Here is a 24190-nt window from a genome sequence, read left to right on the forward strand (position 1 = left end):
AGTAAAACTGTTTCTATGTCACTTCCAAGTACGGTAGAATCAATGTGCCCTATGGCAATTTACCAGCCAAATTTTGTATGAGACTGTACAATCAGTGACTCCATTCTAAGTTCTAAGGAACCAATGGAAAAAAATCAGTTGCACCTATCCAGGGTCTTGTTTTGTTAAAAGTACTTTTCGCCCCACTCTTTTGAGCCAAAAATGGCTTCCAGAGCGTGCTACAATTAATTAGAACACATTCCCCATCTAAAAAAACAGGCCACTAAAGGAAAATCACTTGGAAAGGCAGGAAGGAGGCAGGTTGCTCCTCCTTTGGTTAGAACTAGGGTGGTCTCCACCCTTATCATGCTGTCCTTCCTGAAAGCAGGGGTCAGTTGCCTTTGGTCCCCCTGATGGCAGAGGCCACTGTGTATTACATTTATTCATTTCAGTTCTAGTTATAATGCAATCCTATGTGTGCCTACTCAGAATTAAGTCCCACTGTGTTCAGTGGAGTGTGCTCTCTAGTGAGGTGTGTTCGAATTGTACCTAAAGGGTGCAATTAGAACCCCACGTACCTGGCTGTAAGCCCCACTGAATTCAAGGCAAGTTATTTCTGAGTACACGTGGCTAGGAATTTAGTAGAGCGTGAACCTCACAGAGCTGTTGTGAAGTTAAAGCCATGCTGAGTTTTCTGAAGAAGTCAGTTTCCCCTCTTCTGATGCATCCTTGTGGGTGTACAGACCCATTAGAGCAGAGAAAGAAATGCATGCTAATTGCAAGAGCTCCTGGAAAGCTTTTGTGATAGGTCTGACGTGACTTGCCTGCTTAAGAGGACCTGCTGCGCCAACATGGCTTGGCATAGCTTTTTAATTCGTAATTTTTGACATGTTGCACAGCTTAAAAACGCAGGCAAGGCAGGCAAACAGAATGCAGAGGTTTCAATAAGACAGAGCCTTCTGAATCCCAATCTATTCTCATTTGCTATTTGCTTCAAGGTTCATGGTGCGGGAATTTTATTACGATGAGAAAGAGCTGAAATGCGAAAAGGAAGAAATGAGGAAGTTGGCTTCTGATAAGAAGCAACAGTATGTGAGTACACAAATTAAGTTCACACGCCTGTCTTTTCTCTTAAGTACGGGTTTCTAGGTCGTAGGTTAGAGATACAATGATTGAAGAGACCTTCCTATATTACCCAAGGACGACAACTCTCATGCCAATTGAATACCCTAAGTGTATGGTGGTGGTATTTTCAGTGAAACAATTGTGCAGTTAACTGCATGTCTTTCCACAATATAATGATTTTGACAGCACATTTCCCACAACTCTCTGAGCTGTGTTCTGGTTCCCTCCTTTTCCTTCACTAGTTCATCAGTTACTGTCTTAAGCACTGTGTGTGATGTTGGTTCCACTAGCATCACACCTACTTGTTGGTAGTTCCTGTGAATTCACTGGTGATAGATGACACAGTTCCTCCCACCCATCATGACTAGGCTGGAGCTGAGCTAAAATTTCTCTGTTTTTTGTTGTTGTTGAGAAAATGTGAAATTTAGGGTAAAATGAGAACCTATGCTACTGCTAATCCTGGGCAGATATTTCCTCAGGAGAAATGTGGTGAAATGATTCTTCCCTCTGCTCACAAATAGGCTGAATAATATTGAGAGGCCATTTCATTCCCTTTGGTTGTTGCTGAAAGGCTTCCTAACATTCAACCATAGGAGCACTTATTTAATTTAAAGCAGGAGCAAGACAGCGCCTCCATCATTATATTCAATTGATTCAAGGCAGGGGTACTTCTCCTTCCTAGAAGTGGAACAAATACCTCCAAGTGAAGCCCTGCTCTTGCAACAATACATGGAGAAGGTTGCTAGCATTCAGAAGCCGTCCAATATATGTTTAGGCCTTAGGCCAGGGCCCTAAGAAATTTGTGGCCCTGCAGTTGTTAAGATGCCAACACTCATGCCAGTGGACAGGAATGATGGGAGCTTCTAGTTCCACACCTAAATGCCACAGCCTCCCCACACGTTTTAGGAAGCAAATCCATAACCCCCCCCCCATCATGATAAACTAAATTCATGACAAATTGCTACCATTCACATTCTTCCATTTTACCTGACCTAGTTATAGAACAAGGGCATTTGCAGGGACGAGAGGACTGTCCCCTATTAGGTATATCAATATATTGCATAAAGAAGTACAGTTTCTATGGACAGTAATGTGGTGACTTAAGCCATACAGATCCCCATAGCAGAGTTAGGTGGGTGTCTTGAAAATATTACAGTGTGTCTCTAAACAAATCTAAGTACGGTGTGCCGCTTTTGTTTTTCCTCTCAAAGGGTCCACTACTACGTTGGTTAAAGGTGAACTTCAGTGAATCATTTGTGGCCTGGATTCACATAAAGGCTCTCAGAGTTTTCTCAGAATCTGTCCTCAGGTAGGTTGCACTTGAAAACTTTCTGCATTGAAACAGGTAGCACTCTCAGGGACTCCACCCATAACACAAAAAGGACCACGCATACAAAACTAGAAACAGGTAGCTTGTTCCATAATCAGTAATAGTATTATTATTTTTATTTATACCCTGCCCATCTGGCCGGGTTGCTCCAGCCAGTAAAAAAGTCAACAGAAATAGCGGAAGTAGACCAGATTTGTGGCATCTCTTTATTATTATCATTAAAGCCTTCAGATGCCATTGGCTGAAGCCAAGTGAAAACCAGTGGCTCTGGGGAGCCAAGACAGACTTAAGGAACAGAGAGGGAATTGAACACTCAGTCATTTTATGGAAATATTAACTCCTCGTTTCCCCCCAGGCTTTTAATTTGGAAAGGGTCCTGTCCCCCATTTATTACTGATACACCACAACTGATAACCATAAACCCTTTCTGATCTACTGGTGGATCACTGCATGATTTGCAGTTAACTACCTTCCCCCACTTTTCAAAATAGTTGTATCAAGTTATCTGCTTGACAGTTTACCACATTTCTTTCCATTTATAAAGGTATGGCCTACCAGTGAATTTCCAAGCAATGCTAATTCAGCCCAACAAGAAGTCCACAAAGAGACTGAGAGACGTCCTTAATGCAGTCTTCAAACATCTGGATGAAGTAGCAGCAGCCAGCATAATGGATGTAAGTGTCTACTGAATGAAAAGTGCCGTTTCTGCTCTGTGAGCGAATCACAAAAACGGGGTGGGGTGGGGGGTGGACTAGATGACCCCTAGGATCCCTTCCAACTTGCAGTATAATCTCATTCTCACCTAACCCCTAATGTACCTACCTGGGCAGTTTGGCACTAGTTACATTGTTGAATCTTTCTCCCCAGACTTCTATGGACATTCCTGGCTTGCAACTAGGCAATCAAGACTACTATCCTTATGTCTATTTCAAGATTGACCTCAGTATTCTTGAGTGCAGCTAATAATTGCCTGACTTGGGAGCATCATTTGTCCTCCAGCATTTTAGGATTTGGTGGTTCACGAACAATGAAACTGATGTGGCAAGCACCTCCACTCCAAGCTGCTTTTTTAAGAACCCAAGTTCTGAGGGGACCGTGCGATAGGCGCCTTTTTTCATGCAGGAGGATTAAATAACTGTAAGCAAGTATTCATTTGTAGTTCCCAGGCTTTGCCTGCTTTTACAGATACAGTAATTTTGCCCTCTTCCATTTTGAAAGTATTAAGATTCTGGAGCCTCTTCTGATCATGTTAGAAAACATGCTTCACAAGGCAGTTGTGTTACAGTTGTATTTATTCTTTTTTTGTAAATTAAAGTTCTGAACCAGGATTTTAAATAAAAATCAAGCGGTATCTGATGGTTAAGATGATAAAAGTACTCCTTAAATCTGTAACATTTGGAATCAGTCAAAGGTACAAACTCTTGCATGAAAGTAGATCAGATTCTTAATTTTGGGGATGGGTGAGCTGTTTCAATGTAGGACTTGCAATAAATAAGATACTTAATCCCTCCACTAATCTAATGTGTGGTGAAAAGGAGAAACTTGGCTGGCAATAGATTAATAAAATACAGTGCTGGAAAATCTAATCCATTTTGACAAGTTTGGTGGAAGTAGTTTCTCTGACAAGGGCAGAGTATATGTGTCCCCCTCTTACAAACAAGTTCAAGATTAATCCCTAAGTCGAAGTAAATTTGTAACACATACTATAGCAACCTCAAGGTAACAATTAAGTCTGTACATAATTTAAGAGTGGCAATATTGACGTTAATAAACTTCTCAAAGGGTAATTGGCAGAAATAATACACAAAAGAGATAGCTCTCTCTAGAAAGGCTGTCAAGTATTTCTTACCGGGAAGTTCTGTACTTCTTGCGGAAGGAAACATTTGTTTAATACTGGAAACCTAGATTTCTTTGCACAACCCCTCTGAGGGGGATAAAAAAGCCAAACACTGTACATCAAATTAACCTGGATTACCTGGTTCTGTATCAGACAATAGGAATGCTGTATTAGGAAACCTTTTCTTCCTGTGAAATAACTGTTGAGCAGTCACTGCAGATCAGCTCCTTTTCCGTATCACCAGCATCAATGCAACATTACTCCTAGAAGATTCCAACTCCAAGTAACATCCATTAAGAGTTATGCCTGCAACAGACATTCCCCCCAGGACACCCTCAAGCAATATGGTGCTTCTGTAAACCTGTAAGGCTCCAAAAAGGTGAGATGAAACTGAAGTATCCTAAGTAAATCAGCTCCTCTGGTGCTGTTAAACGCAATGACACCGGAAACACTGTGCTGTTTATCAGAAGATAGTGCTGCATACAATGTACAACACTGACACTGTGTGTCAAAAATATTTGTTTTATTCTTTCATTGAAACGAAGGCTGGCATAACCTAGATTTTTGAGGGGGAGGGGGAGAGAATTAGATCATGTTTTAAAACTAGTTAAACAAAGTCTTGAGTCACGGTCAACCACATACCAGCTGGAGGAAAGCTAAAACAGGAGTATTTCAATGAAAGATCAGCGTCGCCCCCCCCGCAAATATCTGTTGCACAGGATACAATCAATTTTACTCGATACAAAAAAAAAATTCACAGAATTTTAAAGATGAGCTTTCTTGAGAGGCACACAGTTCACTTGCAACAGTGCTTACGGCAGCTGGCCGAGGGGGCTTCTCTCGGCAAAAAGGCCACTGGAGTATCCGTGGGATGCAAAGAGATGTTCCGTCAAACTACTGCTCAAAGTCTCTCAAGAAACAAAGTGTCTTCCTGCTCTCACAATTCGTCCTTCTGGGTATCCCAGTCATCGAGATCTACATCACTGAGATCGATATCCTCTTCGACTGGCAGCTGTAAGGCAACCAAGCAGAGTGTGAATCAAATTTACAGGTATCCAGATGCATAAACTAGTGTCTCCATGTGCTTCTTTGAACGAATTCAGAAACTGTGTGCTCGAACCATGACAGGAAGCTCAAACGCACATGGCCAACACACAAATAAGACTCTTATCTATGCCAGCCATTGTTGCAGGAGACTTCTTTGCTTTAAAACAAAGGTTTAGCTACCTTTCAGTTTGTGCACCTTGACCAACAACCTTATTAAATGTGTCCTCAAATTAGAGGATAAACTTTTGCAATTTAACTAGAGCAAGAAGAGCCAAAGTGGTGCCTTTATGGCATTGTGGGCTACAACTCCAACCATCCACTTGCCATTGGCTATACTGCCTGAGGCTGATGGGAGCTGTAGTCCTAAACAGCTGAACTGCACCACGTTGGCAGCCCTTGAACAGACAGCTCTCACTCCTCCACAAAGATGTATGCAGCTCATTAAAACTTTGATATTGAAAGGTGGTTCAGGCTTCCTGTGAACTTGCTTCACTCTCAATGCCATCAGCAAGTAGAAAACGCTAACCAGAGACATTTATAAACTGAAGTTAGCAGGTATATATTAAGAGAGTACTCTTTTATTTAGCACAGTGGTTTGTTGCAAGAGTTTTGTTAATAGAGCATCACACGCAGGGAAGTTGCCAAAACCATCTATAGCAGTATATGATTGGAATGTAAGACCATAAAGCGGGCGGAAAGCTTTAAAAGAGAACTGCAATCAAAGAAATATAAGAGAGACCGACTACAAGTGGAAAAAAGAGGTTTTCTGATGAGCTAAACAGCAGGAGAGACATGGCAATACTATAGACCAGGCATGTCCAACAGGTCAATCGCTAGAGTGATCGCCTGTGTGGTCCTCACCGATACTCAAAAAGGGCATATCCCTCCCCTAAAAAAGCTCAACAATTCCTGGCAATGACAATGGGTAGATCACAGCCAGTTTTTTTTATATACTGGGAGTAGATTGCAGTCTCTTGGAAGTTGGATGTGCCTGCTATAGATGAATAATGAGAATTGGGATTTTAGCAGTCTATGACAGACAATGTAGTACTCCTTCAGATGTTGTGGACAACAACTCCCATCAGCTGCAGACAGCATGGTCAATGGTGACAGATGGCTCGAGTTGTACTCTGGCAACATAAGGGGGGCACCAGGTTGGCTATCCATAGTCTACGTGAAGACAGAACAGATGTTTACAATGCTATTAAATCTGATCTGGTAATGGCAGCCTGGGAGAAGACACCCTAGAACGCCCCATCCAAAACCACAAACTATGGAGTGGATTGCAAAAGAGCACCGTTTATCCCCAAACAAGCACTAAAACAAAATGCTCTGATGCGCACAGTTCAAGAAGGCACTTCTTACCTCGCCATCTTTGCCGTCCCATGGCTCTACTGTGTTAACTTTTGGAAAAGCCCCTCCACCTACAGGTGCTGTGGACCCTCGACCAACGGAGAGTTCCCTAAAAGGAGAAGGTTCCGTCATGTTTAGAATTTGCTTTTGTTTTTTTGAGTGGGTGAAAAAATACCAAACCATTACCAAGTCTGAGATGGCATAATTGTTTTCCACCACCCAGTGGGCAATATATGGTCTCCTCGTTTCATTTGCTGCACCTAAAAAACGGTTACCTAACACGCTCAGAAGGTTTACGCAAAACCAAGCACACGTAACCTTTAAAGGGTTGAAGTAAAAATTAGCTCCGATATAATGGGGAAATAAAAGCAACCCTAAGAATGATTTTCAAGTCCAGTAGCATTCTTCTACCAATGCAAAACAACAACTTGTGTCCAAACCTCGAGGGGGGAAAGGCATATGGTTCTTGCAGTTTGGATACCATCAAATGGAGCAAAACGTACGCAGAGATTTCCATACCTTAGGAACTCGTTAATTCCTTGCTCGCTGAAAGATCCTTTCAGCAGTGCAAATTTCATCTTCCGAGCGTTCATGGCTGCCATGGCTGGGTAGCCAAACCCTCCAATTCCAAAGGAGTTTTCAAGATCAGACTGAGCTCCAGCTTCCGTCCACAACCACCTGGGGGGCAAAAAAACCCACATCACCACCACTGTACATGAAGGTCAGTTCACATCTGTATGCCTTAAAAAAACTAGTTTTTCCTTCCTTTGCTTCAACACCTTGGTTAATGCTCGTGAAATGGAACACCAAAGCAGGACAAGGGTGAGGGAGGGAGGGAGAGAGAGAGAGAAAGCTGGCTGGAGTGTGCAGTCATACCATCCAATCCTAATCCCTGATCCCCTGAACATAGGAAGCTGCCTAATCCCGAGTCAGAGCATTGCTCTATCTTGCAGTGTACTGACTAGCAACAGGTTCTGCTGGGTTTCAGGCAGGGAACTTTCCTGGCTCTAACTGGAGAGGCCAGGGATTGAACTAGGACCTTCCACATGCAAGGCAAATACACTATCACTGAGTTATTGCCTTTCCCACATGTTACATTCATAATAATAGCTGCCTTTGCATGTCTGAATGGGGCACGTTCTTTTGCAGAATACAAATGACCCATCCACTAAAAAAGTAACGGGTCTGGCAGCATTTCTTCCCTTCTATGCGTTTTGATGTGACTTACCCCCACATCTTCTTTTTGTATTTATCTGCCAATTTCAGCATGACTTCCAGGTAGGAATTTCTACCTGCGGCTCCTGTTATGACAAGACAGGAAGGGGCAAAAATGTTTGAGGCACTTATTACAAACACAATTGGGGTGGGGGGGTGGGAAGAGACAACAAGCTTTTTCTCGCTTTTATTTACCTGTGTCAAGAATATGGGGCAAGACGGAAATGATGCACAACTGGTGAGCATCGCAAGTTTGTTTCAGAACATCTTCATTGATGATCTGAGAGAGAGAGAGAAACACACACATGCCTCATCACCCATGAAATTACTAATGGTTAAAGCAGGCGTGGGGAAACCTGTGTCACAGGCCTAATCTGGCCAAGCACACTTCTTTATCTAGCTCCATCACTCTCCCCAAGACAGGCTCCCTTGTCCCATCCCATCCTACAATGAGTTGGCCATGCAGATGAGATCTCTTCCTACATGGCCCGTTTGCTTCATTTCATCAGATTATCAGGACAAGAATACCTCTAGGAGTTCAGGCGGTGGAGCATTATCTGAGAACAGGTCTAGAGCGCGAGCAACAATATCCGATTTTGTCCTTCCACCTTCGTAATCGACGGGCTCTTCTCCCTTCTGGAAGACCTTTATTGTCGGGAACCCACGGATCTGGGAGGTTTCAAATGGTAAATCAGAGCCACAAACCTGAACAAGCAGCAATAGCCACTGGGAGGCTACACACTTTCTACATAAAGCTGCTTTCCTGCATAGCAGGAGTGACGTCCGAGCACATATACCTACATTTAAAAAATAATACTAATTCCTGGCAGTGCTCTCACTCTGCTTTTGTTTTAAAATGCAGTACATTAACTTGCTGAAGCAAAGTGCTTATCAATAAAGTATCTTTTAAACTCCCCTGCAAAACCCTAATTGAGACAACTTTCACGTATTTTGAGGAAAAGAACACTGCTCTGCTCAACTCACCCCATATCGGCTTGCTAACACCTGGTTCACTGTAGCATCTACAGCAGCCAATTTCACTTTTCCCTTTGTCTGCTCCTTCACTTCTGTTGCAGCTGCTGCCCATTCTGGCTCTAAACTGTGGGAAGAAAGGTGGGGTTGTTGCGTGTTTGTTCCTTTTTTATTTTATTTTAAAGATCACTACTAATTAGCAGCGGCATCCAAATTCTTAATATTTTAAAGCACCTTTTGTCACAACTGAAATAAGAGTGAGACTAAACCAGGGGTAAAAGCAAGGGGGGTCTCCTCAGGAGGTTGTCAGACTCCACCTCTACCACGAGTCCCAGCCAGAATGGCCAACGGTCAGGAATGAGGAAGCGTTGTAGTTCATAAATGTCTAAGGGCCACAGGTTTCCCACCCCTGCTCTGTAAGCTATGAGCTTTCCAGACTTGTTTGTGGAGAACATGAGGGTAACTGGCACCAAGGGGACTGCACTGAAATCAAGAGAGAAAACCCTAGCATAAGGGAAGCAGAAGATGTTCATCATTTTCAGCTGTCACAAGCTGAAGAGCAATTTAGGCTGCAATCCTTTACACTGTCCATGCGTTCAGTTCCACTGCAGCAAGGTTCACTTCTGAGCAGATGCGATACATAGGATTGTCCTTACACCGGAGTACTGAGTAAACATTTCAGACACCCGCCGATAAATTTTGAGTCGTACTTTGCACCTGTAGCAAGTAAACAGTGCCTTCAATCCACTTACTTTTTGCAATGCCCGCACCAAGGAGCATAAAACTCTACCAGCCAGACATCTTCGCTGTTCAAGACGTTCTTATCGAAGGTGTCGTCCGTCAGGTCAATCACATCCTTTTTGCCCGAGCCACCGCTTTCCCGGCTGCTCTATAGTTCAAAACACAAAAGGCCTCAAATTTAGTTTGAACGCCTTTGCCGCAGTCTAGCAGTAGTCACTCCACATGGGCACATGGGAGTTGCAATTGTAAGCTACAAGTCTGTGGAGCGTTCTCTGCATGTATCTATGCCAGGGCAGCCAATGTGGGGCCTTCCAAGTGTTGCTGAACTACAGCTCCCATCATCCTTGGCCACTGGTCATGCTGGCTGGGGCTGATGGGAACTGTAATCTTATCATCATCTGGCAGGTGCCATGTTCGCTATCCTTGGTCTATACAGTGGTACCTCAGGTTAAGTACTTAATTCGTTCCGGAGGTCCGTACTTAACCTGAAACTGTTCTTAACCTGAAGCACCACTTTAGCTAATGGGGCCTCCTGCTGCTGCTGCGCCGCTGGAGCACGATTTCTGTTCTCATCCTGAAGCAAAGTTCTTAACCTGAAGCCCTATTTCTGGGTTAGCGGAGTCTGTAACCTGAAGCATATGTAACCTGAGGTACCACTGTACTCTATGGCAGTCCAACGCGTCGATAGTGAGATGGATTTTGGTGGATCTCACTACGGTGGTATTTTTTGTGTGTGTCCTCTTTCCTCCTCAGAAAGAGAACTTTTGCCTCCCTCCCCTCCCCCTAAACCTTAAAGTCTCTCATTGGCTCTTAGTCACGGCACTGCCATCCCCGCTCGTATTCCCCATTAGTTGGCAGCCGTGCCACTCCCAGAAGAGCCTTGCGTCTACAGCCATGCAGTCTGCCTTTTATTTGCTGCCATCGCCATTGGAGGCGCTCCGGCCCCAAGGAAAACGAATCGGCTTTGTTCCCGGTGTATTGGTCTTCGATGTCTGTCGATCAAGCGCCACTGATGCTTATCACTGGAGAATATATGTATGGTTAAGGCTGACCTGCTTTAATAACTTGCGTTTTATTTCTCCGGGCTGACTGCCAGGGTGACCAAGCACTGCCAATGATTGGCTGAAAATGAGCCTCTTCCAGCCGCCTAGCAGGTTAGGTTGCGAGGCCTCCACCCCCCTCCTTTTCTACGCTTATTTATTTATTTAACTTGAATGACCTCGGAGGGGTGAGAGAAGGGAACACTTCCTGAAGTCTAATGCCCAATAGCAGATCGGCCACAGGAGTCAAGAGAGGCATCGACCAATGGCACTGGAGTACAGTTAGCACTCTGCCAGCCAATCAAATTCTGCAGTGTTAATCACTGTCTGGATTTGGCAAGGAACTGGATTGTACCATTCACAGATAAGGGGGTTCTAGGCAGCGGGAGCAGTGGACTGTTCCATTCTCAAATTAAGGGGGGGGGAATTTAAGCACAAGCGAAAAAAGAAGATCCCGCAGAAGCGAATGAAGGATGGAAAAGCTGAATTGGTTTTCCTTCTTGTCTGGTAGTTCAAAGGCTGTCACACTTTCCAAAGCAGGTAGCATTCTGTCTCGGTGAGTTAAGGCGATAAAGCTATATACACCATTATTATATTATCATCACCAGTATTACTATTAATAATGATTTGCTAGTCGCTGACTGCAAACAGGTCTCTTTAAGAAATTTACGAGAGATGAAAAACCATAAACAGCAATTGCTTGGCTTGGGAACCAATACATGCCATTCTCATTTCCGAAACCTAGGAAAGGGAAGATGTGATTCCTTGCGCTTTAAATGTGAGGCGTAGTTTCTTGTTACCGTCTTTGCACAGTCATAGTTTTTAAATCAATTATTTCAGAAGGCCTAGGCCCTATTGTAAAAAAAAATAAGTGCCCAAAAGAAGTCCAAAAGTTATCATTTTCACGACGAATGGGAAATTGAGTATTCCTTTGTGATGGTGAAAGACAAGTGTAGTTGTTTAATTTGTAACGCCTCAGTGTCCTTACCAAAAAAGGGTAAGTTGGAACGCCACTATAATGCTCTCCACTGTAGTAAATTGGCTGTTGATTTTCCACTCAAAAGTGAAATGCGTAAACTTAAGCTCAAAGCACTTAAATCAAAATTAGCTGCTCAGCAACAATTACTAGCAAAATCCAGCTCACATTCTAACAATGCAACCATTTCATCCTTCAAGGTGAGCAACCTGATTGCTAAAAATAGCAAACCTTTCACCGAAGGGAGTGTTTGTGAAATAGTGTTTTCTTGCAATAGCTGATAATCATTTTGAAGGTTTTAAATATAAAAAAGGAGATCACAGCTGCTATCCAAGATCATCGAGAAACACGGTTGTGCGCTGAATGGAAAAAAAAAGTGTGAAAATATAAATGAACATCTGTTGAAAGATGTGTCCAATTGTGTTGCTTTCTTTACGCCAAGTGGATGAATCTACAGGCATCAGCGACACGGCTCAGATGCTAGTTTTTATTCATATGATTTTTGAAGATTTCGGCACCAAAGAAGAACTACTTGGGATGGCTTCTTTAAGAGAAAGAACTGCAGGTCAGGAAATATTGAATTCTTTCTATTCCTTCATCCTTGCTGCCATCACTACTGATGGAGTAAAAGCCATGACAGGTCAGGTTAATGGATTTATTGCCATTTGTCGACAGCATGGTGATTTCCCTGACTTCCTTGCATATCACTGTATCATTCACCAGCAAGTTCTGGCGAGCAAGAGACTGAACGCAAAGAATGTCATGGACATAGCTTTTAAATTTTAAATTCAATTCGTGGAAAATCACTTCAAAGGCAGCTTTTCAATCTCTCTCTTGAGGAAGGGCAGCCAGAAGTAATTTTACACACAGGTGGCTCAGTGGGCACAAATTTTTGCTAAGATTTCACAGTTTGTTGAAAGAAATAATATCCTTTTTGAAGGAGAGGGGAGATGAGTACGCTCAGTTAGAAGACGAAGAGTGGTTGTTTGATCTGGCTTTCCTTGCAGTTTTCACAGGTAAACTTAGTAATATGAACCTAGAACCTAAAAATAAATGCATTGGAGACTTGATGAGCATAGTTTCATCCTACAGAACCAAATTTAAGCTAATGATGGCTGACCTTACAATCAATACCTCTGGTCACTTTTCCTAACATGCAAGACCATCTGGGGGAAAAAATCCTGCCTTTGTTTTTCAAACAGAGAAGTATGTGATCAAAATTGGTTCTGTTATTCAGGAGTTCAAAAAGAGATTTGGTGACTTCCAAAAAATTGAATAAATTGTAGAGTACAGTGGTGCCTCGCAAGACGAAAAGAATTCGTTCCGCGAGTCTTTTCGTCTTGCGATGTTTTTCATCTTGCGAAGCACGGTCCGTCGCAACTGCGCCTCTTCAAGCGGCTTTAAAAAAAAGCGCAAGACGTTTTCGTCTTGCGAAGCAAGCCCATAGGGAAATTCGTCTAGCGAAGCAACGCAAAAACGGAAAACCCTTTCGTCTAGCGAGTTTTTCGTCTTGCGAGGCATTCGTCTTGCGGGGCACCACTGTACATGTCATTTCCATTCAAATCCGATTTGGACATTAAAAGAAACTGCAGTCACTATCAGTAAAAATTACTCATTGCGCAAACCAGATCTTGAAAATGAGATACTAAGTCTGAAAAATGACATTTTTCTGAAGGCCCATGAAAGAGAAAAATGATTTTGGAGGTTTGTGCCTAGACAAAAATTTCCTAATTTGAGAAGATGCAGCGAAATTCTACACTCATGTTTTGGTTCAACTTATTTGCATGAATCTGCATTTTCATATCTAAAAATGATGAAGAGTAAGCAACGTTCCAACATGACAGATAAACACCTTACGGATTCTCTGAAGCTGGCTCTCACCCAGGACTCACATGGTATCTAACAGACGGTTAACAAAATGCAGACCCAGGCCAGGTGTCATACTAACGACGGAGGCAAGCAGGTGTTTAAAAAAAATATTGATTTATAGTATAACTAACGTTTCAGGTTTCATGGAAGCTACTATCATTTATTATTATTTCTCTATCATAAGTAAAGGTAAAGGGACCCCTGACCATTAGGTCCAGTCGCAGACGACTCTGGGGTTGCGGCGCTCATCTCGCTTTATTGGCCGAGGGAGCCGGCGTACAGCTTCTGGGTCATGTGGCCAGCATGACTAAGCCGCTTCTGACGAACCAGAGCAGCACACGGAAACGCCATTTACCTTCCCACCGGAGCGGTACCTATTTATCTACTTGCACTTTGACGTGCTTTCGAACTGCTAGGTTGGCAGGAGCAGAGACCAAGCAACGGGAGCTCACCCCGTCACGGGAATTCGAACCGCCGACCTTCTGATCGGCAAGTCCTAGGCTCTGTGGTTTAACCCACAGCGCCACCACTCAGCCAAATATTATGTGTTTAAGTTGAGGAATGACAATGGGAGAGTGTGGTAGATCACTGCCGGTTTTTTATACTGGGTTAGTAGATCGCAGCCTACTTGGACATGCCTGCTCTATGGCATCTTTACTATTTAATTGATTTACAAACCTGCTTTCGTTCCTGTGTATTTTAACTAGGTTTATATGGCCACCCAACAGAACGTGTTCTCTAGGCGGCTCACTTAAGACAAAAACAGCAGTATCAGAATTGTAGAAAGCGGCACAAAACAGTTCTTTTTGATAGAAAAAAATAAAAATAAATGGATGCAAAATAAAACAAAAAACAACATAAACGATAAGCCTAGATCACAAAACATGTGAGTTATTTGAAAAGCATAGGTTAGTGGTAGTCAATGGGGTGCCACTCCACCCTCACCCGGCCATGTCGTTGGCACTCCCAGCACCAGCCAGCCCCAGCCAGAGTGGCTGATGGTCAGGGGTGATGGGGAGCTGTGGTCCACCAACATCCGGTGGGTACGATTTTGGCCACCTGGCCCAGGTGAATAACTGGTTTTGGAAAGTCCATAAAGGTGACAACTGATGGGACTTTTTACCTTGCAAGCCTTGAATGGGCGATGCCACTAAGACCCAGAAGCATTTTAATTCCATCCCTGCCCCCCCCGTCTGCTATTTCATTCTTTGCCAGCCATCGATCCCAAAACACACTTTTATTTCCCCCACTTAACCTTCTGCCGTCGCTACTCCCCACCTAACTGTATTTTGATACTTACACAATGTGCCACAAATACTTCATAGGAAAAGACCAATCCTGCTAGTTACTCCTCAACGTGCATTAAGTTTGCCACGTGTGATTATGTTCTAGTTTTAAATGGGCAAACACACTGCACTGCTTTGCACTTTACAACAGCTTACCTTCCCAGACTTATTTTTTTTAAAATTCTTTTTAAACCTGTAATTAAAATCCTTATACACTATGCATTTTTTTTTTTAATGCAGACCAATCCTCACCAAACTGCTCTCCAATTATAGCTTGAGGGATGTGCCTAGAAAACACATTCACGAAAGGAAACAATCTGTTGCTTCTTTCTGCCTGGACGTACCTGTTTTCCGTAGCTATGGCCACCTCCTCTGCCACTAAGACGATCTTTCACCATTGACCGGATGGCACTTAAAGCAGCATCAACGATAGCGTCGCTTGTCCTGCCCCCTAAGAACGTAAGAGAAAGACGGCAGGAATGTTTAGACTGGCTCCATGTCAGATTCTGTCAGCACTGTCTTGTGATGTGATGGAGCCTTCCAACAGTCACCAAGAAGGCAGTAAAACTGCAGTGCTGCACTGGGAGAAAGCACAGATGCCAGAAGGAATGAGTCACAGATGAGATGCAGTGGAACATCCTGCCTCCTTGCAAGTAGGCTTGAAAACAGCCTTCTCTCAAGCCCAGTTACAATAAAGGAGGGTCAAAAGAACACAGTTGGGGAGGGAACAGCTACCCCGTCCTCTCTCAGCTGTGACTCCCTAACCACCATGCCCACTTCTGGCGATTTTAGCACAAGAAAATGAGAAGGTGTGATGATTACCTTTACAATACATGGCCTGATTAGTTAGGAAACAAGAGGGGGCTATAAGAAGTTTCATTTAATATGCTCATCAGCATTTCCCAAACTTGGGTCTCCAGCTGGGTTTTTTGTGTGTGGTTTTTTTGGACTACAATTCCCATCATCCCTGACCACTGGCCCTGCTAACTGGGGTGATGGGAGTTGTAGTCCAAAAACAGCTGGAGACCCAAGTTTGGGAAACACCGTGTTAAGTGTATAAGACTCAACAATCCTAGTAAAAACCACCACTTTTACAGAAGTACCTTGGTAATCTTCTGGTCTGTTCTTGTTGGCACCAAATATCTTGATAGTGGGGAATCCTCTGACACCATACTGACCACCTAGGGACTTATGTTTATCTGCATCCACCGCCCCAACTTTCACAATACCCTGCAAGAAAGAGACTTTCAGTTGAGGTAGGATTGATCCACTTGAGAATGAAAACTAAGCACCACCTTTAAAATGGGGTTGAGAGGGGTTAATAGGGTTCTATGTAGGATGTCACACATTAAATTTTGCCCAGATGAATGTGGTAAGTCAAGGAATCTGCTCATGAACACACAGTATGTGCTTGGCTTGAACATTAATAAAGCTGATTTCAATAAAGGGCTATTTCTAGTTCATAAGAGAGTAACTTTTACCAAGTTCCAAAAATGAGAATTAGAGGTGTATGAAACTTATTCTCCATTTAAATGTAATCAAAGGAATGATGAATTGATGGGGTCAGTCTTGAATTTTAGCAGGTGTTAACCATCCTGATCACAGGATAACATGATGGAAAAGATCTAGAACAGGCTTCCTCAAACTCGGCCCTCCAGATATTTTGAGACTACAATTCCCATCATCCCTGACCACTGGTCCTGCTAGCTAGGGAACATGGGAGTTGTAAGCTAAAAACATCTGGAGGCCGAGTTTGAGGAAGCCTCATCTAGAATAATATAGGTATTGCTACAATGATGCAGTTAAGGTAAGAAGAATTTAAGATGAAATAAAAGTACAGTGGTACCTCTGGTTGCGAACGGGATCCGTTCCGGAGGCCTGTTTGCAACACGAAAAGTGTGCAACCCGCAGCGGCGCATCTGCGCACGTGCGGGTTGCAATTTGCCGCTTCTGCGCATGATGTCATTTTGTGCTTCTGCGCATGTGCGAGCAGCAAAACCCAGAAGTAACCCTTTCCGGTACTTCCGGGTCGCCGCGGGACGTAACCTGAAAGAACGTAGCATGAAGCGGACGTAACATGAGGCATGACTGTACTGCTTAGTAGCCTACAGTCTTGGGGGTGGCCCACTTCAGACAATGTAACAACTCTAAGGAATTATGGTTTATTGTAGCAAGAACAAGCAACAAGCTAAAGCACTCCCTTCGCTTCTCCTTGCACACCCAGCAGCAAAGGGGACTTCCTAGTTTTGCTGAGCTGCATCTGACTCGGGAAACTGTGGTTTGAATGCTCCCTTACAAACCAGGGAGCTCTCCTGTGTGAAACGGGACATCGCACACGCCACTTTTGCAATCGCAAAACTGTCAAGTTAAGGCTCCAGAGTGCTTAAAATGAAGATTGCAAAACAATACGCTTGTTCAAAGCAAATAAGAAACGCGTGTTACAAAAGGCAGCCACCTTCCAAACACCAAGAGAGAAAAAGGCCACAGCAGCGCCGTAGGGCACGTGCTTTGCCAGGTCCACGCCCTGGCAGGGCTGCAAACGCTCCTGTCCCAAACCCTGGAGAGTAGCTGCCAGTCAACACAGACTGGCCTCTCCCAATCTCCAAATGCCTTGGACTACATCATCCCAGGCTAGCATGGCCAATGGAATCAGGGACAATGCCACCAGGTTACAGAAGGCTGCGCTAGAAATGTCATGTTGCGGTTGCTCACTTTCAGTGCTGTTGCAGCTTTCTTCCATTCAGGTGTCAGTCTTTGGCAGTGGCCACACCTTAAAGGGGAAGAAGAAAACACACAGAGAGAGATTTAAGAACTCTTTTGAATCCAAGGTGCACAGGAATCCAACCACTTAGAATATTTTGCAGGAACAGGGAACGCAAAGAACCTTCATTGAATTTCAAGCAACACCAAAGGTTTCATTTGTTTTATAGTTTGGTATCAGTGCCTCCGTGGCAAGTGGAGACACGGAGTGTGGATGCAGTAGGAGCTGATGTGGCAGGCTGGTTTGTGTCTGTCTTTAGTGTTGATAAAAGGGGGGGGGGAGCAAACAAAACAGCAGAGGCAGCTGGGATGGCGCCATTTACAACCACCTTATAAATCAGGTGTTGCAAAGGTTGAGAGGAGAGATGGCAGCGGGGCCAGCTCTATGAAAAGCAGCCAGTTGAAGGGGATGCCAAGCCAAGCCAGATAGTAAGGAGGGGTAAGAATGATGAGGCTTGATGGCTACAGAAACAGAGATAGAAAGAGAAAGAATGAAACCCAGGCTCCGTCTGACCTCACTAGTCAGCATGACCTTGACAGAACCAGTTTAAACCAGCTGTACTCAGCTTCTCAGAAGGAATAACCCAAACATCAGTAACCTTCTGCTTGCTTCTTTCACACAGAGAACGTTGTGGAATGCGGAAACAATTTATTCACCCCCCCCATAAAATGCTCAACATCTCAGGCCAGGCCCCCCTAAAAAAAATTCAACAAAACAAGTCTTGCCCCCCCACCCAAAGCTCAACAACTCTGGCCAACACCCCTGCCTAAAAAATGCACTCTCCTCCCTCCAATGACAATGGGATCTACTCAAGGGAGTAGATCGCAGTCTCTCAGGAGTTGGATGTGCCTGGTCTAGAATGACCAGAACCCTCCCTGCCATGATGGAGGATGCAGATCAAACCCTCCTGGCTCATCAGGTGAGTGAGGAAGAGGCAATGCAGGGATCAGCTGAGGAAGGGGGTGCTCTGTGCTTTATGTGTGGCTGATGTCATGTATTCATGGGGTGCCCCACCCATTGCGAATATGCAGCCTCCAGAGGAGTGGCTAAGGGTGATTGTAGCTGTCATTCTCGGAGGAGGGGAAACCAACTGTTGACCTATACATATGCTCAACATTTGTGGAGGAAACTCTAAACAGACAAGGTCCCCATACACCAACTCTCACTTGTTACTGGTGTGCAACTGGCCATTGAGGGAACATGGGCAGCAAGAAAATGGAGACTGAAAGTTGCAGCCCTGCTCCTCACTCACACATAAGATCTTGAAGCCCTTCAGACATTTTGGTCTACAACTCCCATTGGCTGTCTGAGGCTGATGGGAGTTGTGGTCCAAAACATTTCAAGTGCACCAAGCTGGTGAATGTTGGTGCAGACAGAACACACCCCAACAGTAATTATTCCCCAGAAGATGTGGCTCAATCGTTACTCACCATGGTGCATAGAACTCTACGAGCCACAAACTGTCACTGTGGATGACCTCTCTGTGGAAGTTTGTAGGTGTCAGCTCTATAACATCGTCGCTGGGAGAATATAAGCCGTTGACAGCAAGGAAGAACGAGCAGCTTACCATTCCTAAAATGCAAAATTTGAAAAAAAGTCAAGTCCTTTCAGAGAGACAAGCATCACCGTTGCTGCTTTTATGGCAAAGAGAACTCATGCGTGTTAAAGCAAGGGGGGAAAGTGACGCCAGAGAGCACCACCAATCCCAACAGGAGAAGAATTGTTATTAGGCTACGTGACACACACCCTTTGCCATTAATTTGGTGCTGCCTCTCTCTTCACACAACCACAGTCACCAGAGCTCAAAGCACAAGGGGGGGCTTCCAACTGGTTTGTGTCACATACATTGTGTGCCCTTTTACAGGTTAGCAGGTTTTGTACGCGGCCTGACAACACATCACTCTATAGTTGGTGCTGTACAGAGATAATTCTCCTGAATTATTCTTTCATGGAGTCCAAGTCAGGGTTCTGTAAAGACTGGATTCACTCCAGCTCAGGCTGCAATCCTCTTAAGACACAACAGACATGCACAGATGTGTGTTGTATCTCAAGCTTCTTGGAACTCAAGGCACTAAGCTCTTCTGCTTCCAGTGTTGACTGCACCAACCGGCACAATTTATCACACCACATATCATTTCACCAGTATGCATTTGCAGTGGCTTTATTCCAATAAAAATGGCTGTTAATTAAAAAACTGTAGTTCATTACTAGAATAATATGCCTAACATGCTTTCCTGCCTTTCTTTCTTTTTTTAAAAAAGGACAGCAATAAAACTACCTCTGACTTAAGCAATAAAACTCCTAGCCCTTTTGCAAAGCTAAGCAAGGTCTGGTATGGTTTCAAATTGGATGGAGAACCATGTGTTGAGATTCCTGCACAGCAAGGTATTTTCCCTTGGGGGTCCCTTCCAACCCTACAATTCTATGTTCAGCACCACATCCCATTTGAAAAAATCCAGTCTTTAGTACGTATGTATTAGTAGAGCCCAGGGTAATTGTTTGCAGCCCAATGATCCTGCTCATCAGCAGTTGTAGTTGGCCCCATGAGCACGATTCCAGAATAATGGGTTCCAGTTAATGGGTTTCACATGAGTGAGCTACATGGACAGATCATTCCAACATATACCAATCAACAGGTCATTTTATGAAGACCTAAAAGAACTTTGCCTGCTAGCATTAATCTCTTCCAAAACCTGAGTCCAGAAGAAAAGAGTGGGGTGTGGATGTGTTTAAACATGTAGCTGTTATCCACAGCAAAGCAGACTGACCATCCTTGTTCTCTCTATTCTTAACTAGCAAAAGGTCTGTTTTAACATGTGAAAGGAGATGCCTTTGCAAAAGCAGGTAGCATCAAGCCATTTCCACCTCACCCCCCTTTTTAACAAGATCTCATCACAGAAAATTGGAATGTCTGCTCTATGCATTGCATTTTAGGAGTATTTGCCTAGCTTGGCATAGCTAAGAGGGATCACCGCACTGGATAGGCTGACAACTTGAGATGACACACCTTCCACCTCATAACTTTTACGTTTGCTTAAGAGTAGGAAGACTACTTGCGCTGTGCTAACTACGAATGTATACTCAAGAGCAGGGGTAGGCAGCCTAAGGCCCAGGGGCCGGATCTGGCCCACGGATGGTCCTCGAATCAAAGTGGTTTTACATGAGTAGAATGTGTCCTTTTATTTAAAATGCATCTCTGGGTTATTTGTGGGGCCTGGCTGGTGTTTTTACATGAGTAGAATGTGTCCTTTTATTTCAAATGCATCTCTGGGTTATTTGTGGGGCATAGGAATTTGTTCATTCCCCGCCCCCCCCAAATATAGTCCAGCCCACTACATGGTCTGAGGGACGGTGGACCGGCCCACAGCTGAAAAAGGTTGCTGCTCAAGAGGCTCACAGAGGTTGAGAGGACTTATATCAAAATAAGACCAAAGCAACAATTATGTGGTGTGCATCTTGTCTACTGGCTAGAGCACCCTTTCTCAACCATCTGGGTCCCCAGATGTTGTTGGACTACAGTTCCCATCATCCCTGACCCCCCCCACTAGCTAGCAATGTTGGGAGTTGTAGTCCAACATCTGGGGATCCAAGGTTGAGAAAGGCTGGGCTGGAGTGTTGACCGTGGCCTAGGGAGGCCCAGGTTGAAAACCCTGTTCAGCCATGAAGCTTGCTCTAGACCACCCATCAGCCAAAGCTACCTCACAGGGTCGCTGCAAGAACGAACAGGTATGGGGAGAAATCATGTACGCAACCCTGAGAGCTCCTGGGAGGAAGGGTGGGACAAAACTTTTTGCATATAATACATTACACTCATAATCTTTCGCAGCAAAGCCCTAGATCAGGCATCCCCAAACTCCGCCCTCCAGGTGTTTTGGGACTACAATTCCCATCACCACTGGTCCTGTTAGCTAGGGATGATGGGAGTTGTAGTCCCAAAACACCTGGAGGGCTGAGTTTGGGGATGCCTGCGCTAGATGGAGCATTGGTTTGACTCTGTATTAGGCAGCTTCCTAGGTTCCTGCTCTAAGGAAACCCCCAACCAGCAGCAAAAATTGAGAAAGATGCAACGTCTCTCTTCTTCTAAAATGATACTTGAGCTTTGTTTCAAAACGTAGTTCAAAAGAAAGCAATTTGGCGCACCCACTCCCATGATCCAAAATATTGATCACTCCCATGATCTAAAATATTTATCACTCCCATGATCCAAAATATTGATCACTCCTATGATCCAAAATATTGATCACTCCCATGATCTAAAATATTGATTCTGGGCAGGGTATAGAAACCACGATCCGTTTTCAGTCTGGACAATAGAGCTGGCTTCTTCCACCCACCCCAAACCACAGCCGCCCAACAGGCCTGGGCTTCCCCCATATCCTATTAATAAGCTTGCAACGACCCTCACCCTCCCCGACCTTGCTATTAATGAAAGCCCCGGCACCTCTTTCCTCCCCCACCACCCACGCGCGCCCCTTACCAAGCAGAAAGCGCATCACGCCGAACGCGCCCATGTTGCACTCTTAACAAGCTCCTGCGCTCTCTCTCCACGCTCCTGCGACTTCCCCTCCGGTTAAGGGTACCCAAAGCTTCGCCGATTCCAGCCGTGGCCGCCGCTCATTGGCGCTCCCGACGTTCCCTCTTTTGCATAGCCAATGGGAATCGGACGGATCAACGCCGCCGAGAGAAGGTTCGGCAGGGAGGAGCTAACTCCGTTCGGGAGAAAGGAAGAAAAGAAGAGCCGCGAGGGGGAGGAGCCGACGCGAAGATCCGCTTCCTCTAAGCCATAGAGATAAGGGAAGGAGGCAGGCGCCCGTCGCCACCTGCATCGCAGGGTTCTTTTCAATGGTGGTGGTAGGGTCCCCCCCCTACGCTGTGGGTTTCTGGATCCCGCGACAGCCCCTTTCTACATCACTGCTGGCATCAGTATGTTAAGGACGCCTCCTTGGTCTGTTTTTGTTTGGGGTCGGCTTCAAGTGCAGCTGTAAGATCTCTTAATCATGAGGCTAAATCCCATTATAGTGGTAGTTACAGGTAGGTAGCCGTGTTGGTCTGCCGTAGTCGAAACAAAATGAAAAGATTCCTTCCAGTAGCACCTTAGAGACCAACTAAGTTTGTTATTGGTATGAGCTTTCGTGTGCATGCACACGTATCTGAAGAAGTGTGCATGCACATGAAAGCTCATAACAATAACAAACTTAGTTGGTCTCTAAGGTGCTACTGGAAGGAATTTTTTCATTTTGTTTCCATTATAGTGGAAATCTCCTTTTCTAGATGAGGTCACACTCCCTTAAGGAAGCAGGGTTACTCCTTGGCCCACAGCCTTACGTTTTGAGCATCGGGTGGCAGTGGTGCATTTTCACAGTACTTGTCACATTTGCACCAGATACTGGCTTCCTCGCCTCAAAGCAGCATGGGAACTTTCAAAGTGTGAGATGACCCTGGGTCTTATATACCTTAGGTGCCTTAATACATATACAGTGGTACCTCGGGTTAAGTACTTAATTCGTTCCAGAGGTCTGTTCTTAACCTGAAACTATTCTTAAGTACCACTTTAGTTAATGGGGCCTCCTGCTGCCGCCGCGTTGCCAGAGCACGATTTCTGTTCTCATCCTGAAGCAAAGTTCTTAACCCGAGGTATTATTTCTGGGTTAGCGAAGTCTGTAACATGAAGCGTATGTGACCCAAGGTACCACTGTACTGTACAGGGTGTTCGAAATGTAAGTATTACACCTTTGGACAATGTACTACATATGGTAGGTGTATAGTTCCTTTTCGAACACCCTGTTTATCTTCTAACACTTTATGACGTTCCAGTGGGGCTCTCTGCTTGTGGTTCTGTTTGCTCAGCCCAGTTCTCAAGCAATACACACCAAAGCCTTTTCAGTGGTGGCTCCTTCTGTCTTGAACTTACTTTCTAGGGCACTCCGCAAATACTCCTTCCTTATATGCCTTCCATCGCATGGGCGTAACCAGGATTTTTGTTAGGGGGGCAGCATTTTGTTGGGGGGGAGAACTTTTGTTAGGGGGCAGAATTGACGTGATTGGTCAGTTAGTTAAGTATTTCTATCGTTTTACTTGATCAGGGGGCAGCTGCCCCCCTCCAGCTATGCCCATGTTCCATCGTAATCCTATATACTTCTTACAGAGGCATTCGTTACCTGATGGCATCTTACTTGATGGATTCCTAGTTTTTTCTTCAGATCTATTAAACATGTTTTATGTTTACATTTTAGGGTTTTTATGCAGTTTTGTTTTAATTCTGTTTTCTCTGTATGTTGCTTTGAGCACAGTTTCTATGGGAAAGCAATAGATAAACTTAATCAATGGGTGGTTTCCAAGCCTAGCATTGAAATGACACTGAACTGGGCTTTAATTTTGCAAATGTACAATGAGCCTTACTTTATTTTTAGTCGTAAAGTGTTACAGCGCTAAACAAAAAACAGAAAACCACGGGGTGGATAAACCTATTTATTTGTTTTTAATGTATGCAATTGCAAAAGCTAAATGCATCCCAGCATTCAGTGTGCTTTGCAGCAGAAAGACGTATTTTGCGAACTGACACGTCATCCCTAACAGATTTGCTTCTGTACTAGAGGGAAAAGGTAATTGCTCCTTGGTTGACTGCAAGTGGTGGATGGGCAGTTCAAAAGCTGCAGCCC

The 24190-nt window shown here is 44.4% G+C and overlaps 2 protein-coding genes across 5 annotated transcripts in view; one reads left to right on the forward strand and one right to left on the reverse strand.

The window, feature by feature from the left end:
- Window positions 1–4601, forward strand: part of ATP6V1C2 (ATPase H+ transporting V1 subunit C2) — a 31144-nt gene extending 26543 nt beyond the window's left edge. For all 4 annotated transcript variants that reach the window (XM_081189181.1, XM_081189179.1, XM_081189182.1 and 1 more), the window contains 4 exons: window positions 978–1071; window positions 2316–2413; window positions 2979–3108; window positions 3302–4601. In XM_081189181.1, the coding sequence (XP_081045307.1) occupies window positions 978–1071; window positions 2316–2413; window positions 2979–3108; window positions 3302–3397 (418 nt within the window). In that variant the 3' untranslated portion in view covers window positions 3398–4601. The remainder of the gene's footprint in view (window positions 1–977; window positions 1072–2315; window positions 2414–2978; window positions 3109–3301) is intronic.
- Window positions 4602–4773: 172 nt separating this feature from the next.
- On the reverse strand, window positions 4774–22163 carry PDIA6 (protein disulfide isomerase family A member 6). The gene is made up of 13 exons (XM_081189158.1): window positions 22009–22163; window positions 18962–19103; window positions 17483–17540; window positions 15874–16000; window positions 15115–15221; window positions 9611–9747; window positions 8871–8985; window positions 8415–8555; window positions 8082–8166; window positions 7900–7972; window positions 7191–7349; window positions 6684–6780; window positions 4774–5283 (listed from the first exon to the last, which is right to left on the reverse strand). The coding sequence occupies exons 1-13, from the start codon at window positions 22040–22042 to the stop codon at window positions 5209–5211; spliced, it is 1350 nt and encodes a 449-aa protein (XP_081045284.1). The 5' UTR covers window positions 22043–22163; the 3' UTR covers window positions 4774–5208.
- Between the last annotated feature and the right edge of the window lie 2027 nt (window positions 22164–24190).

Source organism: Podarcis bocagei (genome assembly GCF_964188305.1).
Source record: "Podarcis bocagei genome assembly, chromosome: 3".
NCBI classification, from domain to species: Eukaryota; Metazoa; Chordata; class Lepidosauria; order Squamata; family Lacertidae; genus Podarcis; species Podarcis bocagei.